The sequence below is a fragment of the Nerophis ophidion genome, linkage group LG19 (assembly GCF_033978795.1).
Source record: "Nerophis ophidion isolate RoL-2023_Sa linkage group LG19, RoL_Noph_v1.0, whole genome shotgun sequence".
Taxonomy (NCBI): Eukaryota; Metazoa; Chordata; class Actinopteri; order Syngnathiformes; family Syngnathidae; genus Nerophis; species Nerophis ophidion.
In genome coordinates, this window is record NC_084629.1 from 29,166,832 (window position 1) to 29,180,537 (window position 13,706).

At 39.6% G+C, this 13,706-nt stretch overlaps 1 protein-coding gene across 1 annotated transcript in view; it reads right to left on the minus strand.

Moving 5' to 3' along the window:
• The window catches only part of clybl (citrate lyase beta like), a 188,743-nt gene extending 177,551 nt beyond the window's left edge, over nt 1-11,192 (minus strand). Inside the window, exon 1 of the mRNA XM_061879755.1 lies at nt 11,054-11,192. Coding sequence (XP_061735739.1) covers nt 11,054-11,181 — 128 coding nt within the window. The 5' untranslated portion in view covers nt 11,182-11,192. The remainder of the gene's footprint in view (nt 1-11,053) is intronic.
• Between the last annotated feature and the right edge of the window lie 2,514 nt (nt 11,193-13,706).

Genomic DNA, 13,706 nt, shown 5'->3' on the forward strand with positions numbered 1-13,706 from the left:
TAACTGAAAACATGTTTTATACTCGAGTTTCTTAAAAATAACCACCTTTGGCCCTGATAAAAGGCTTTGCACTTTCTTGGCATTCTCTCGATGAGCTTCAAGCACACCTGCAAAATGAAAACCATTTCAGGTTACTCTTATGAAGCTCATCAAGAGAATGCCAAGAGTGTGGGAAAAAGTAATCAGAGCAAAGTGTGGCTATTTTGAAGAAACTAGTCCATTTTATATTATTTGTTTAGGTTTTGGATTAGTTTTGCTTAATGTGAAAATGTACCCCTGAAGTCAGGTGACCTACGACAAGGTTCTATTACAGCAATTTGAGCAACGAAGATTCCAGCGACTTTAGAGGAATATTTTTTCCCCAAAATTCAATTCCACTTTACGAAAAAAAGGGTAAAGGAGTTGGGCAAAAACATACGTTTTACAGTGACAAAAAAACAGTGGATTCTTAATGAACAAGTGTTGCACAAAAGCCAAAGAAAACGCCAAAGGCAGGCCCAGTTGATCCTGTTGCCTGCTGAACTGAAGTTTACTGAGTAAGTAAACGTTTACTGAGTAAGTAAACGTTCCAAGTTTTCTGCGACAATAGTGGAGTAAGATGATCTAAATTCCAAAACTTTGAAGCTTGATAAAAGTACAAATATTAAGCAAATGTCCATACAAGGCAATGGCAACACACACCTAAAGACTAAACACTAATAACTAATAACAGTCAGATCTAAAAACCAAACACAGGCTGGGCTAACCTGGCTAAAGAAATTGGTTACATAGTCCCACTGGTTGTTTTCCTGCTTGATTGGATTATGACCACACACACACATCCACACACACATGCAGACACACACACACACAATCATTGAGGAAATGAGGTGTCAACACACAAGTGTTTATTCAAACACTCATTTATTTTTCTACCGGAAGCCAAAGCCGACTCGAGCACAGACACCAGATGAGTGAAGGGATTTTCATGGAGGATTCCACAGCACATCAACCACTACCACACACACGGAGAACTTTGCTAATACAAATGAAGCAAACAAATGTTAAAGTAGTTTTAGGAGATTCGAGTTTAATTGGTTCCGTGACACAGCTCGTATCTCGAAAAACTGGTATTTTGAAACAGCGCTGCGTGTTGAGGTCAAATGAATCAATGGCCCCACAACAGCACAACTTTAACATGTTCATGCCTTTTAAAAAGAATAACCAAATTTGAGTTAATGATTAGTGTATGAAAGATAATCCAATAGAATGTTCTATAATGGTAAATTGTAAATGGGTTATACTTGTATAGCGCTTTTCTACCTTCAAGGTACTCAAAGCGCTTTGACAGTATTTCCACATTCACCCATTCCTACACACATTCACACACTGATGGCGGGAGTTTCCATGCAAGGTCCTAACCACGACCTATCAGGAGCAAGGGTGAAGTGCCTTGCTCAAGGACACAATGGACGTGACGAGGTTGGTAGTAGGTGGGGATTGAATTAGGAACCCTCAGGTTGCTGGCACGGTCACTCTCCCAACTGCGCCACACCGCCCCCTAAACAACTACAGCAGTTTTATGAAACAATGTAATAATGAATAACCATGAATTGATTCACTTGGACCCCGACCTAAAAAAGTAGAAAAACTTATTCGGGTGTTACCATTTAGTGGTCAATTGTACAGAATATGTACTGAACTGTACAATCTACTAATAAAAGTTTCAATCAATCAATCAATGTACAGCATTTACCTCGGAGAAATGCTTCAAGCTGCTTCTCTGTCAGACAGACCATTAGCAGCTTCTCAATATTTTTATGGATAAATGACTGTCAATTGGCTATCATTTCAACAACCTTGGCGGACTCATCCTGCAGAGTCGTAGTGGCCTTTTTCAAACTACTTCACCAAGTTGGCTACATGTTTTGAGGATTTATTTATGTGATTCAATAAATATAATGTATTTCTTCTTAGCCATGTCCTTCACGTTCACTTTCCTTGATTGAATGATTGAAACTTTTATTAGTAGATTGCACAGTACAGTACATATTCCGTACAATTGACCACTAAATGGTAACACCCGAATACGTTTTTCAACTTGTTTAAATCGGGGTCCAAGTTAATTAATTCATGGTAACATGGTGTGAAAAACAATGTTATGTCAATCTCTAGCTATAAGATAATGCTATTGAGTAAATCTGGGTGTTTTGGTTCGGCTCTAAAGGCCCAAACATACTCGGGAATCTGCAGAGATTTGTGTTGGAGATGTCCCAATTCTGATTAAGAAATCAGTTCGGTTCAATAATTGCCTTTTTTTAACTGATCGGCTGATGAGCTGCTGAGCCCAGCCGATCTTTACCACAGCTTTGTCCCAGTCTTCACATGGCTAAAGATTGTACTCGCTTGGAAGATTCTTCGTAAGGAAATGTACACTCAGGGAGACACGGGAGGGATATTAATACTCACCACCATGGCGGAAAAGTTTCTTCCAAGTATCATTTATCACTGGCAGGCCAGAGGACTAGGACTGGCTAAGCAGGCTCAGCATGGTAGAATTTTCCTAAAGTGCTTAGCGCTTATTGTCGTTAATAAGCTCCTACGTTTTCCATACCCTCTTGTTGTGGGGCAGACTGGCTCGTACATGCACATGCATCTTTTGCTGTTGCTATTTCTAATACAGAGTAGGGTATAGTTCAAACTAATATCTGTCAGTAGACCCGCTATGAAAGCATTAAAAAATACAACAAAAATGTCATGGAGAGGACACTGTCGAAGTGGAGCCACTTAAATAAAATCGGCCAGAAAACAGCGCATCCTGATGAGACAAGGGATGTCCGATAAATGGTTTAAAATGTGATATCAAAAATTATCGGTATCTGTTTCAAAAAGTAAAATTCATGACTTTTTAAAACGCTGCTGTACGGAGTTGTACACGAACGTAGGGAGAAAAACAGAGCGCCAATAAACCCTAAAGGCACTGCCTTTGCGTGCCGGCCCAGTCACGTTATATATGCGGCTTTTTCAGACACACATGAGTGAATGCAAGGCATACTTGGTCAACACCATACAGGTCACACTGAGGGTGGCCGCATAAACAACTTTAAGACTGTTACAAACATGTGCCACACTGTGAACCCACACCAAACAAGAATGACAAACACATTTTGGGAGAACATCCGCACCGTAACACAACATAAACACAACAGAAAAAATACCCAGACCCCCTTGCAGCACTAACTCTTCCGGTACGCTACAGTATGCACCCCCCGCTATCCCCAACCAACCCCGCCCACCTCAACCTCCTAATGCTCTCTCAGGGAGAGCATGTCCCAAATTCAAAGCTGCTGTTTTGAGGCATGTTACAAAAAATAATGCACTTTGTGACTTCAATAATAAATATGGCAGTGCCATGTTGACATTTTTTTCCATAACTTGAGTCGGTTTATTTTGGAAAACCTTGTTACATTGTTAAATGCATCCAGCGGGGCATCACAACAAAATTAAGCATAATAATGTTTTGATTCCACGACTGTATATATCGGTATCGGTTGATATCGGAATCTGTAATTAAGAGTTGGACAATATCGGAATATCAGATATCGGCAAAAAAGCCATTATCGGATATCTCAAGATGAGACGGTAAGAAAGAGCCTTAAGACAGTCTGTTAAACACCTCGTGTTTTGTAGACCACTTGGAAACGTTTTAAATGTAGAAAAAAACATCATATGACACCTTAAAAAAAACTTGGTCAAAAGATTTCAGTGTGCAATGTTGGCGTTAAAACACTTTTTGTGTCTTTTTACGCACTTTTCAGAAGTCCGCACGTCTCCGGGACGCAGATTTTTTTGTTTTTTTACAGACCCTGCCTTCTCTGGGTTTAAACTCTGATTTGCTTGTTTTGATTTTTATTGATTATCGCTTTCCGCTGTAGTTTTGTTTTGTTCATATTTGTTGTGGCAAAATGTGATTGCCTGCCAAAAATGGATTATCTTCGCGGTAGCGCACCGCTCACTAAACCTGCATTGCTTGGCTTGGTTTGTCTACAGTGGATTACTAGGTGTGAGACTTTATCTTTCTGGTTTGACATTAATTAAGCCTTTATAGTGTTCGGAAAATGACAGTTTGTCTTTTCTGTGGAATTGATGAGATTTAAAGGACTGTTGTTAGTCCGATGTTGATGTGCCGAAACCTCTTTCTTGTTTGGAAGAAACATACAATTGTAACTGTTATTTCTTCATGCCCATAATAAATATTTATAAAGTGTTTGGATGTATTCATTTATGTAACATGTTCATTAAATGTAATATTACCTGACAAAAAGTGATTCATTGTAATATTTTGATATTTGCATACCGCTTATTTACACACACATATTTTACCCTTATGGGCATTAAATATATCAAAATCAAGTATCTACTGTACTGTTTACATGTTGAAATACCCTTTAAAAAGCTAAAAGCTACCCAAACGACCACTTTGCTGCTGCCCCAAAAATATTTTTAAGTACCGTAAGATTCAGACTTCGATTTCGGCGGCTTCAGCGATTCAACAGATTACGCATGTATTGAAACGGATGGTTGGAGTAAGGAGGCAGATAGCGAAAACGAAATTGAAGAAGAAACTGAAGTTATTGAGCGAATAGCTATTGACCCTATTCGGCGATCGCCTTCTAACCAACAATTGAGTGCCATGTCTGCCTTAGCATCACCGGTAAAATGTGCGGACCAAACGATCGGAACTTTCGCATCTTGTGACACTGGAGCAACTTAAATCCGTCGATTGTGTTTGTTTGGCATTAAATGTGGGTGGAGGGAAAGGCTGGATGCAAATATAGCTACAAATGTATATACAGCTAGCCTAAATAGCATGTTAGCATCGATTAGCTGGCAGTCATGCCGTGACTAAATATGTCTGATTAGCACATAGGTCAATAACATCAACAAAACTCACCTTTGTGATTTTGTTGACTTTATCATTGGAAATGCATCTGCAGGATATCTATACATCTCTGTGCCTTGTCTGCCTTAGCATCGCTGGTAAAATGTACAGACCAAATGATCGGAACTTTCGCATCTTGTGACACTGGAGCAACTTAAATCCGTCGATTGGTAAGTGTTTGTTTGGCATTAAATGTGGGTGGAGGGAAAGGCTGGATGCAAATATAGCTACAAATGTACATACAGCTAGCCTAAATAGCATCTTAGCATCGATTAGCATGCCGTGCTAATCGATGCACACTCCACGTAAGACAACTTGAATTCGTCCCTGATCGTGTTGTTACACCCTCCGACAACACACCGACGAGGCATGATGTCTCCAAGGTACGGAAAACAGTTGAAAAAACGGAAAATAACAGCAGATTTGACTTGGTGTTTGTAATGTGTTTGAGAAAATGGCGGATTGACTACCTATGTGACGTCATGTTCTGACATTATCGCGCCGAGTGCGAATAATAGAAAGGCGTTTAATTCGCCAAAATTCACCCATTTAGAATTCGGAAATCGGTTAAAAAATATATGGTCTTTTTTCTGCAACATCAAGGTATATATTGACGCTTACATAGGTCTGGTAATAATGTTCCCCTTTAAGTTAATCAAGTAACGTTTATGACGTTTTTCAAAAAATATATAGAATGTGAGATATAACAGGACAATGCATACATTTATCATTTGTTTTCAAAACGGTTACAAAAAAGTGGGGCCCCAAAAAATTACTCTGGGACCCCATTTTGAAATTTCCAAGCATCAACACTCAGTGTGTGTACAAGTACTTTCTGAGCACATTTACAATATCACAATAATGATGATAACCGGGAATATTTTGATCACAGTAACCCTGATATGATAATTTCATAACGCTACATCCCTACTTTCAACCAAGAGGACTGGACAACGTCACACCCCCGGTCCTGACTTTCTATTACACACAGGGGGACATCCCGCCTACCGGTATTTTACGGCTCTGATAGAAGACGAAAAATTGTCAACTTTACACCCCCAAATCCCACCCCATTCACTCTTTATACAGAAAAGCAACACTAAAAAATTCAAATCCAAATTCAAGTTTGAATTAAGGATAGATTATCGCCAGATTAGTTTGGACCGCCATTTACCGCTTATATAGACCAGTGACACAGAAGAATGTGAATGAAAGCCAACATTTTACTGAGTGTGTGAAAGGGGCTTGGCTTGCAATCTTCACCCTTAGGAGTGGCCTTCATAACACAGTTTATTACAGCTTTAAAGACAAATAGTTGAAAAAGTCCCCTCCCAACTATTGTCAAACTTTCTAGCAAGATTGCCAAAGTGCATGCAGAGCGGCTCCTAATTGAAAACGTTATAAGGATGCATTACACTTGTTTTTTTTTTTAAGTGTCGCTATGAAGCCTTAGCAGGCCCCCAGTGTGGGGGATCTGGCCATTAATTTATAAAGGTCCAGGCCTCGGCTCCCTTAATTGACAAGCTCTAGGCTACTTTCATCACTTGTCGACTTCATAGCAGCGGCCAATGCCTCCTTCCAGGATGCTGTTGCATCTTTGACACAGGGGTGTTGGTGACAAAGAGCAGTTTGCCAAAACAGGAGTGGCTCTAGGCTGTCCATTAAAAAAAAAAAAGAAAACACACACAAAACTAGCGAACATTCCACTCCCTGGTCTGAACCATTTAACCATGTACGTAGACACCGTTTTTCAGAAGTGGCAACCGATCCAATGAGGAGGATATGAGTCTTTGTTAAGTGTTGTTAGTTTTATTAACTCAGCAAGGGTGACAGGTATGGTTTTTATCACCGTGCATTGGTTTTAGGGCTGGGCGATATATCCTTTTTTGAATATCTCGATATTTTAAGGCCATATTGCGATATACCATATATATCTCGATATTTTGCCATAGCCTTGAATGAACACTTGATACATATAATCACAGCAGTATGATGATTCTATGTGTCATTAAAACACATTAAAACAGTCTTGTTCATATGGCATTAATATATGCTCATTTTAAACTTTCATGCAGAGAATGAAATCACAACTAAGTCAATTTAGCAAAACTGTATTTATTAAACTGTTATCAAGCAGTGGGACAAAAATTCATGTCATTTCCAAAACAGAAAGTGCAAGATTGTCAGAGATATTTTAAAACAAGCTATGAGTGTACTTTTTTGTGCATGATGTCGCTAAGATGACATATCAAAACAACACTAAATTAAACTGCACTTTTTGAACACCACTACAATAGTTTAAAACACATAAAGTGCACTTTTGTGCATGATGTCACACAAGATATTTCAATACCTATAAAATAAAAATGAGCTGCATAACAGGAAATCAAATAGTGTATGTCCTTCGCTATGTGGTAGGTTCCTGCGGACCTTATCTCCTTCTGTTGTTGACTATTTTTTTCATACGGTGTTGATGTGGAAATGGTTGCTTCGGCATTTTGTTGGTGTGGCTCCGAACGGAGATGTTGGTGTGCGGAGTAAGCACTCTTCATTCTCTAGCAGGTGACTTTTCAAATGATGCTACATATTAGCAGTTATGCTACATTTTAGCAGTTATGCTACTTTGTGTAGCAACGCCTTTGCCCCACACTTAAAATTATGGTTGTCTGTTCGACATCTTCCCACTTGAAGCCAAACCACCGCGAGACAACTGTTTTTCTTGGGAATTTATTATTCCTTCATTTGTTACCAGATATATACCTTCTTTCTCTTGTATTACCACTAATGCCAATTTGTAGCATCATTTGAAAAGTCACCCGCTAGAAAATAAAAAGTGCTTGAAACTCCGCATGTCAACATCTCCACACCAACAAAATGCCCAAGCAACCATTTCCAAATCAACACCGTATGAAAAAAAGTCAACAACAGAAGGATATAACGTCTGCAGGAACCTACCACATAGCGAAGGATTTGATTTCCTATTATGCAGCTAATTTTTATTTGACAGTTATTGAAATATCTTGTGTGACATCATTCACAAAAGTGCACTTTATTTGTTTTAAGCTACTGTAGTGGCGTTCTGTACAAAAAGTGCACTTTAATTTAGTATTGTTTGATATGTCATCCGACATCATGCACAAAAGTGCACTTGTAGCTTGTTTTAAAATGTCTCTGACAATCTTGTACTTTCTGTTTTGAAACGACATGAATGTTTGTGCCACTGCTTAATAACTGTTTAATAAATACAGTTTTGGTCAATTGACTTAGTTGTGATTTCCCTCTCTGCATGAAAGTTAAAAAAATCAACATATATTAATGCAGTATGAAGAAGATTTTTTTAATGTAGACACATAGGATCATCATACTGCTGTGATTATATGTATCAAGTGTTCATTCAAGGCTAAGGCAAAATATCAAGATATATATCGTGTATCGTGACATGGCCTAAAAATATCGAGATATTAAAAAAAGGCCATATCGCCCAGCCCTAATTCAAAGTATGACGCGTGCAGTCATGTCCTCCCCAATGTCCGACCTACCTTCAAAAATCACCCAGCCTTACATGAAAACCATAAAAAATTAACTAAAAGTTAGGAAAAAAATCCAGCACAAACAAATGGGACAAGTTAAGGTAGATTTTGAAGGAGGGGTGCGACGTCACCATTCAGAATATTCATACAATTTTACGGCACAAACAAATGGTAATGTTATTTTAATATTTGCAATTATAAAGGGGGCCAATTTCAAACAGGTGAATTATCAGTATCGGTTCAAATTTCCATCCCAAATTACATTAAAGGAAAATGGACAGAGGGGTGAGGTTTGTCTAACAAAAGTAAAAATAAAAAATCCATATAGCACGTCATGTTTTTCATAATTACCGAAATTCTTGCATATGTTGCAAATAAAGCTCTTAATTGCTCAATATGAGGATATATTTACTATTCAATGGTTTCATTGTGTTAAGTTTATTGTTATTTTGGTATTTTATTTATTTTTTCACTGTTCTGTTACAGAAAACAAGAACATAAGATAAAATTGCTATGGTATAAAAAGGGGTAGGATTAAATAAGCTCAACTGAACATATGTGATGCATTACGTTGTATCATGTATCACATTGCGGCGGCAATGACCAAGAAGAACGCGGAGTTCGAATATAACTACATCACTTTATGTACATATTTATATAATATTTACAAATGTATATAATATGTAAATACAAGCTCCATTCACAGACAGAGTCCCATTGCTTTTATGAGCGGCCGAGCGAGTCAAAAGCCCAAAAAAATATATACATATTATTTTATTTATTTATTTATTTATTTATTTATTTTTATTTTTTTTGTGGCGGCCGTAATTCTTTCGTGGCAGGCCGCCACAAATAAATAAATGTGTGGGAAACCCTGCTATATATACCTATACTGTATATACCTTTATATATTTATATACATATATACCAATATGCATACCTATACTGTATAAACCTTTATGTACATATTTACCTATATATAAACCTATACTGGCTCACCTGTTTTGGATTCCTGTGCACTTAAGATGTGACTTTAAGGTTTTATTACTTACGTATAAAATAATACACGGTCTAGCTCCATCCTATCTTGCCGATTGTATTGTACCATATGTCCCGGCAAGAAATCTGCGTTCTAAGAACTACGGCTTATTAGTGATTCCCAGGGCCCAAAAAAAGTCTGCGGGCCATACAGCGTTTTCTATTCGGGTTCCAGTACTCTGGAATGCCCTCCCGGTAACAGTTAGAGATTCTACCTCAGTAGAAGCATTTAAGTCCCATCTTAAAACTCATTTGTATACTCTAGCCTTTAAATAGACCCCCTTTTTAGACCAGTTGATTTGCCGTTTCCTTTCTTTTCTGCTCTTACCCCCTCTTCTGCATTGACAGGTTTTTAGGTGACCACAGATGTTGTGCTAGCTGTTCAAAGTCGGGATCCGGGGTGGACCACTCATCTGTGCATCAGTTGGGGACGTCTCTGCGCTGCTGACCTGTCTCCACTCAAGATGATCCCCTGCTGGCCCCACTATGGACTGGACTCTCACACTATTAACTAGATCCACTATGGACTGGACTCTCACACTATTATCTAGATCCACTATGGACTGGACTCTCACACTATTAACTAGATCCACTATGGACTGGACTCTCACACCATTAACTATATCCACTATGGACTGGACTCTTACACTATTTACGAGATCCACTATGGACTGGACTCTCACACTATTAACTATATTTTAAAGTACCAATGATTGTCACACACATACTAGATGTGGCGAAATTATTCTCTGCATTTGACCCATCACCCTTGACCACCTCCTGGGAGGTGAGGGGAGCAGTAGGCAGCAGCGGTCGCCACGCCTGGCAATTTTTTTGGGTGGTTTAACCCCCAATTCCAACCCTTGATGCTGAGTGCCAAGCATCCACAATGGACTGGACTTTCACACTATTAACAAGATCCACTATGGACTGGACTCTCACACCATTAACTAGATCCACTATGGACTGGACTCTCACAATATTAACTACATCCACTATGGACTGGACTCTCATACCATTAACTAGATCCACTATGGACTGGACTCTCACACTATTAACTAGATACACTATGGACTGGACTCTCACACTATTAACTAGATCCAATATGGACTGGACTCTCACACTATTAACTAGATCCACTATGGACTGGACTCTCACACTATTAACTACATCCATTATGGACTGGACTTGCACACTTGTAACTAGATCCACTATGGACTAGACTCTCACACGATTAACTAGATCCACTATGGACTGGACTCTCACACTCTGAACTAGTTCCACTCCACGTCCATTGCACCGGTCGCCAAGGTGTCTCATTGTACCACATTGGGTTGAGTTTTTCCTTGCCCTGATTCGGTATCTAAGCCGAGGATGTTGTTGTAGCTCGTGCAGCCCTTTGAGACACTCGTGATTTAGGGCTATATAAATAAACTTTGATTGATTGATTACAAAACACAGCGTGCATCTTCATAGAGTTTTCAATAAAAATGTTAGATGGCGTATTTTGAAACAACTTATTAACAGCAAAAGTGCACAAATAAAGCACAAAAATGAGACTTACTGAGGGAAAAGTCGCTTGACAACCCAGCTGACGCGCGCTGCCATTTTTTCCTTGAGTGACGCGGCTGGGCGGCGGCCTGTAATTGGCTGGCTCAGTAGCTTCTTGCCCTCTCTCATTGGCTGCAACATTCAGAGTGGGCGGGAACTTATCCAGCTCCCAGCTCATTGGCTCAGACGTTCTACCAAAGAGTTCATGTTGTACAAGATGATTCCCTGCAAGGGACAAAAACCAGTAAACGACGACAAACAAAATAAATATGACATTGCTGTACGTAATAGTAGATTTAGTGTTATCTAAGGGTTCATAACGTACTAAAAACAATAAGAAAAGAATGAAAATATCCTAACATTGTTTATCTGATGACTTGTTTGAGGCTTGCTGCAATCAAGACCTCTTTATGTCACCCCTGTTTGTGTTGCCTCCCCTGGACCTTCTCAGCGGGATGGAAAGGGGCCAAGACAGAATGAAGCTTGTGACCTAGAGAGACTACGAGTAGCGGCCTCCGCCCTCCACCCCACTCCTGCCACCTCACAGCGGTGGCGAATTACCAGCACTGCCGTCAGCCTGGTCCGAGTGCGGCGTGCAAAATGACACGCAATATCTGCCGTGATTAAGTCAGCGGGGTTTTTCTGCTCCAAATGTCATCATTGGCAGGACAACCGTGTGGGCGGACTGGAGGAGTGAGCATGCTGCTGCTTGTGCTGTGCTGACAGTGGCGGTCATTTTTGAAAATATTATTATCGGAATCAGAATCAGAAATACTTTTAATAATCCGTCGAGGGGAAGTTAAGATTTTCAGCACAATCCCAAACATTACAGGGAGAGAGAACGGGATCGCTGACGGGTCTGCCGACCTGCTCAGTGGCCTAGTGCAGTGTTTTTCAACCATGTGCCCCGGCACACTAGTGTGCTGTGGGAGATTATGTCCATCCATCCATCTTTTTCCGCTTATCCGAGGTCGGGTCGCGGGGGCAGCAGCCTAAGCAGAGAAGCCCAGACTTCCCTCTCCCCAGCCACTTTGTCTAGCTTCTCCCGGGGGATCCCGAGGCGTTCCCAGGCCAGCCGGGAGACATAGTCTTCCCAACGTTTCCTGGGTCTTCCCCGTGGCCTCCTACCTCCTCCCTAGGGAGGCGTTCGGGTGGCATCCTGACCAGATGCCCGAACCACCTCATCTGGCTCCTCTCGATGTAGAGGAGCAGCGGCTTTACTTTGAGCTCCTCCCGGATGGCAGAGCTTCTCACCCTATCGGTATAGCTCGGTTGGTAGAGTGGCCGTGCCAGCAACTTGAGGGTTACAGGTTCGATTCCCGCTTTCGCCATCCTAGTCACTGCCAATGTGTCCTTGAGCAAGACACTTTACCCACCTGCTTCCAGTGCCCCCCACACTGGTGTAAATGTAACATAGATATTGGGTTTCACTATGTGAAGCGCTTTGAGTCACTAGAGAAAAGTGCTATATAAATATAATTCTCTTCACTTCACTTCACCTCTAAGGGAGAGCCCCGCCACCCGGCGGAAGAAACTCATTTTGGCCGTTTGTACCTGTGATCTTGTTCTTTCGGTCATGACCCAAAGCTCATGACCATAAGTGAGAATGGGAACGTAGATCGACCGGTAAATTGAGCCCTTTACCTTCCGGCTCAGCTCCTTTTTCACCACACCGATCCACCTGTCGATCTCACGATCCACTCTTCCCTCACTCGTGAACAAGACTCCGAGGTACTTGAACTCCTCCACTTGGGGAAAGAGATTATGTAATTTCACCTATTATCTTTTGCAAACCAGTAATTATAATCCACAGATAATGTGCCGTAGTTGAGTGTCTGTGCTGTCTAGAGCTCTGCAGAGTAACCGTCAGAGGTGGGTAGAGTAGCCAGAAATTGTACTCAAGTAAGAGTACTGTTACTTTCGAGATTTATTACTCAAGTAAAAGTAAGGAGTAGTCATTCAAATATTTACGTGAGTAAAAGTAAAAAGTATGTTGTGAAAAAACTACTCAAGCACTGAGTAACTGATGAGTAACCTGATTGTTTAATGATTACGGCAACAAATAATGCACAAAAACATAAAAATAGCAATGAGCAAATTCAGAGCCAGGAATATCTCTTAAGCAACCAAAACAATAATATATATTAAATAATAGTACATTAAAATAAAATTTAGAAAATGGCACATTGAGCCACAATAACTTAACAGCACCATTGCCTCAGTAGGCATTCATTGATTTGATTGATTGATTAAAACTTGTATTAGTAGATTGCACAGTAAAGTACATATTCCGTACAATTGACCACTAAATGGTAACACCCCAATAAGTTTTTCAACATTTATCAATTACTTAATAAATGACCAAGTCGAGGTGATCTACCTCATATATACATACACACACATATCATACATACACACACATATCATACATACACACACATCATTTATACAAACACAAATTATATATATATATATATATATATATATATATATATATATATATATATATATATATATATATATATATATCTGTGTATATATATATATATATATATATATATATATTTATATATATATATATATTTATATATATATTATTTGTGTATCTATATATATATATAGATATATATATATAGATATACACATACATACATTTATATATACAG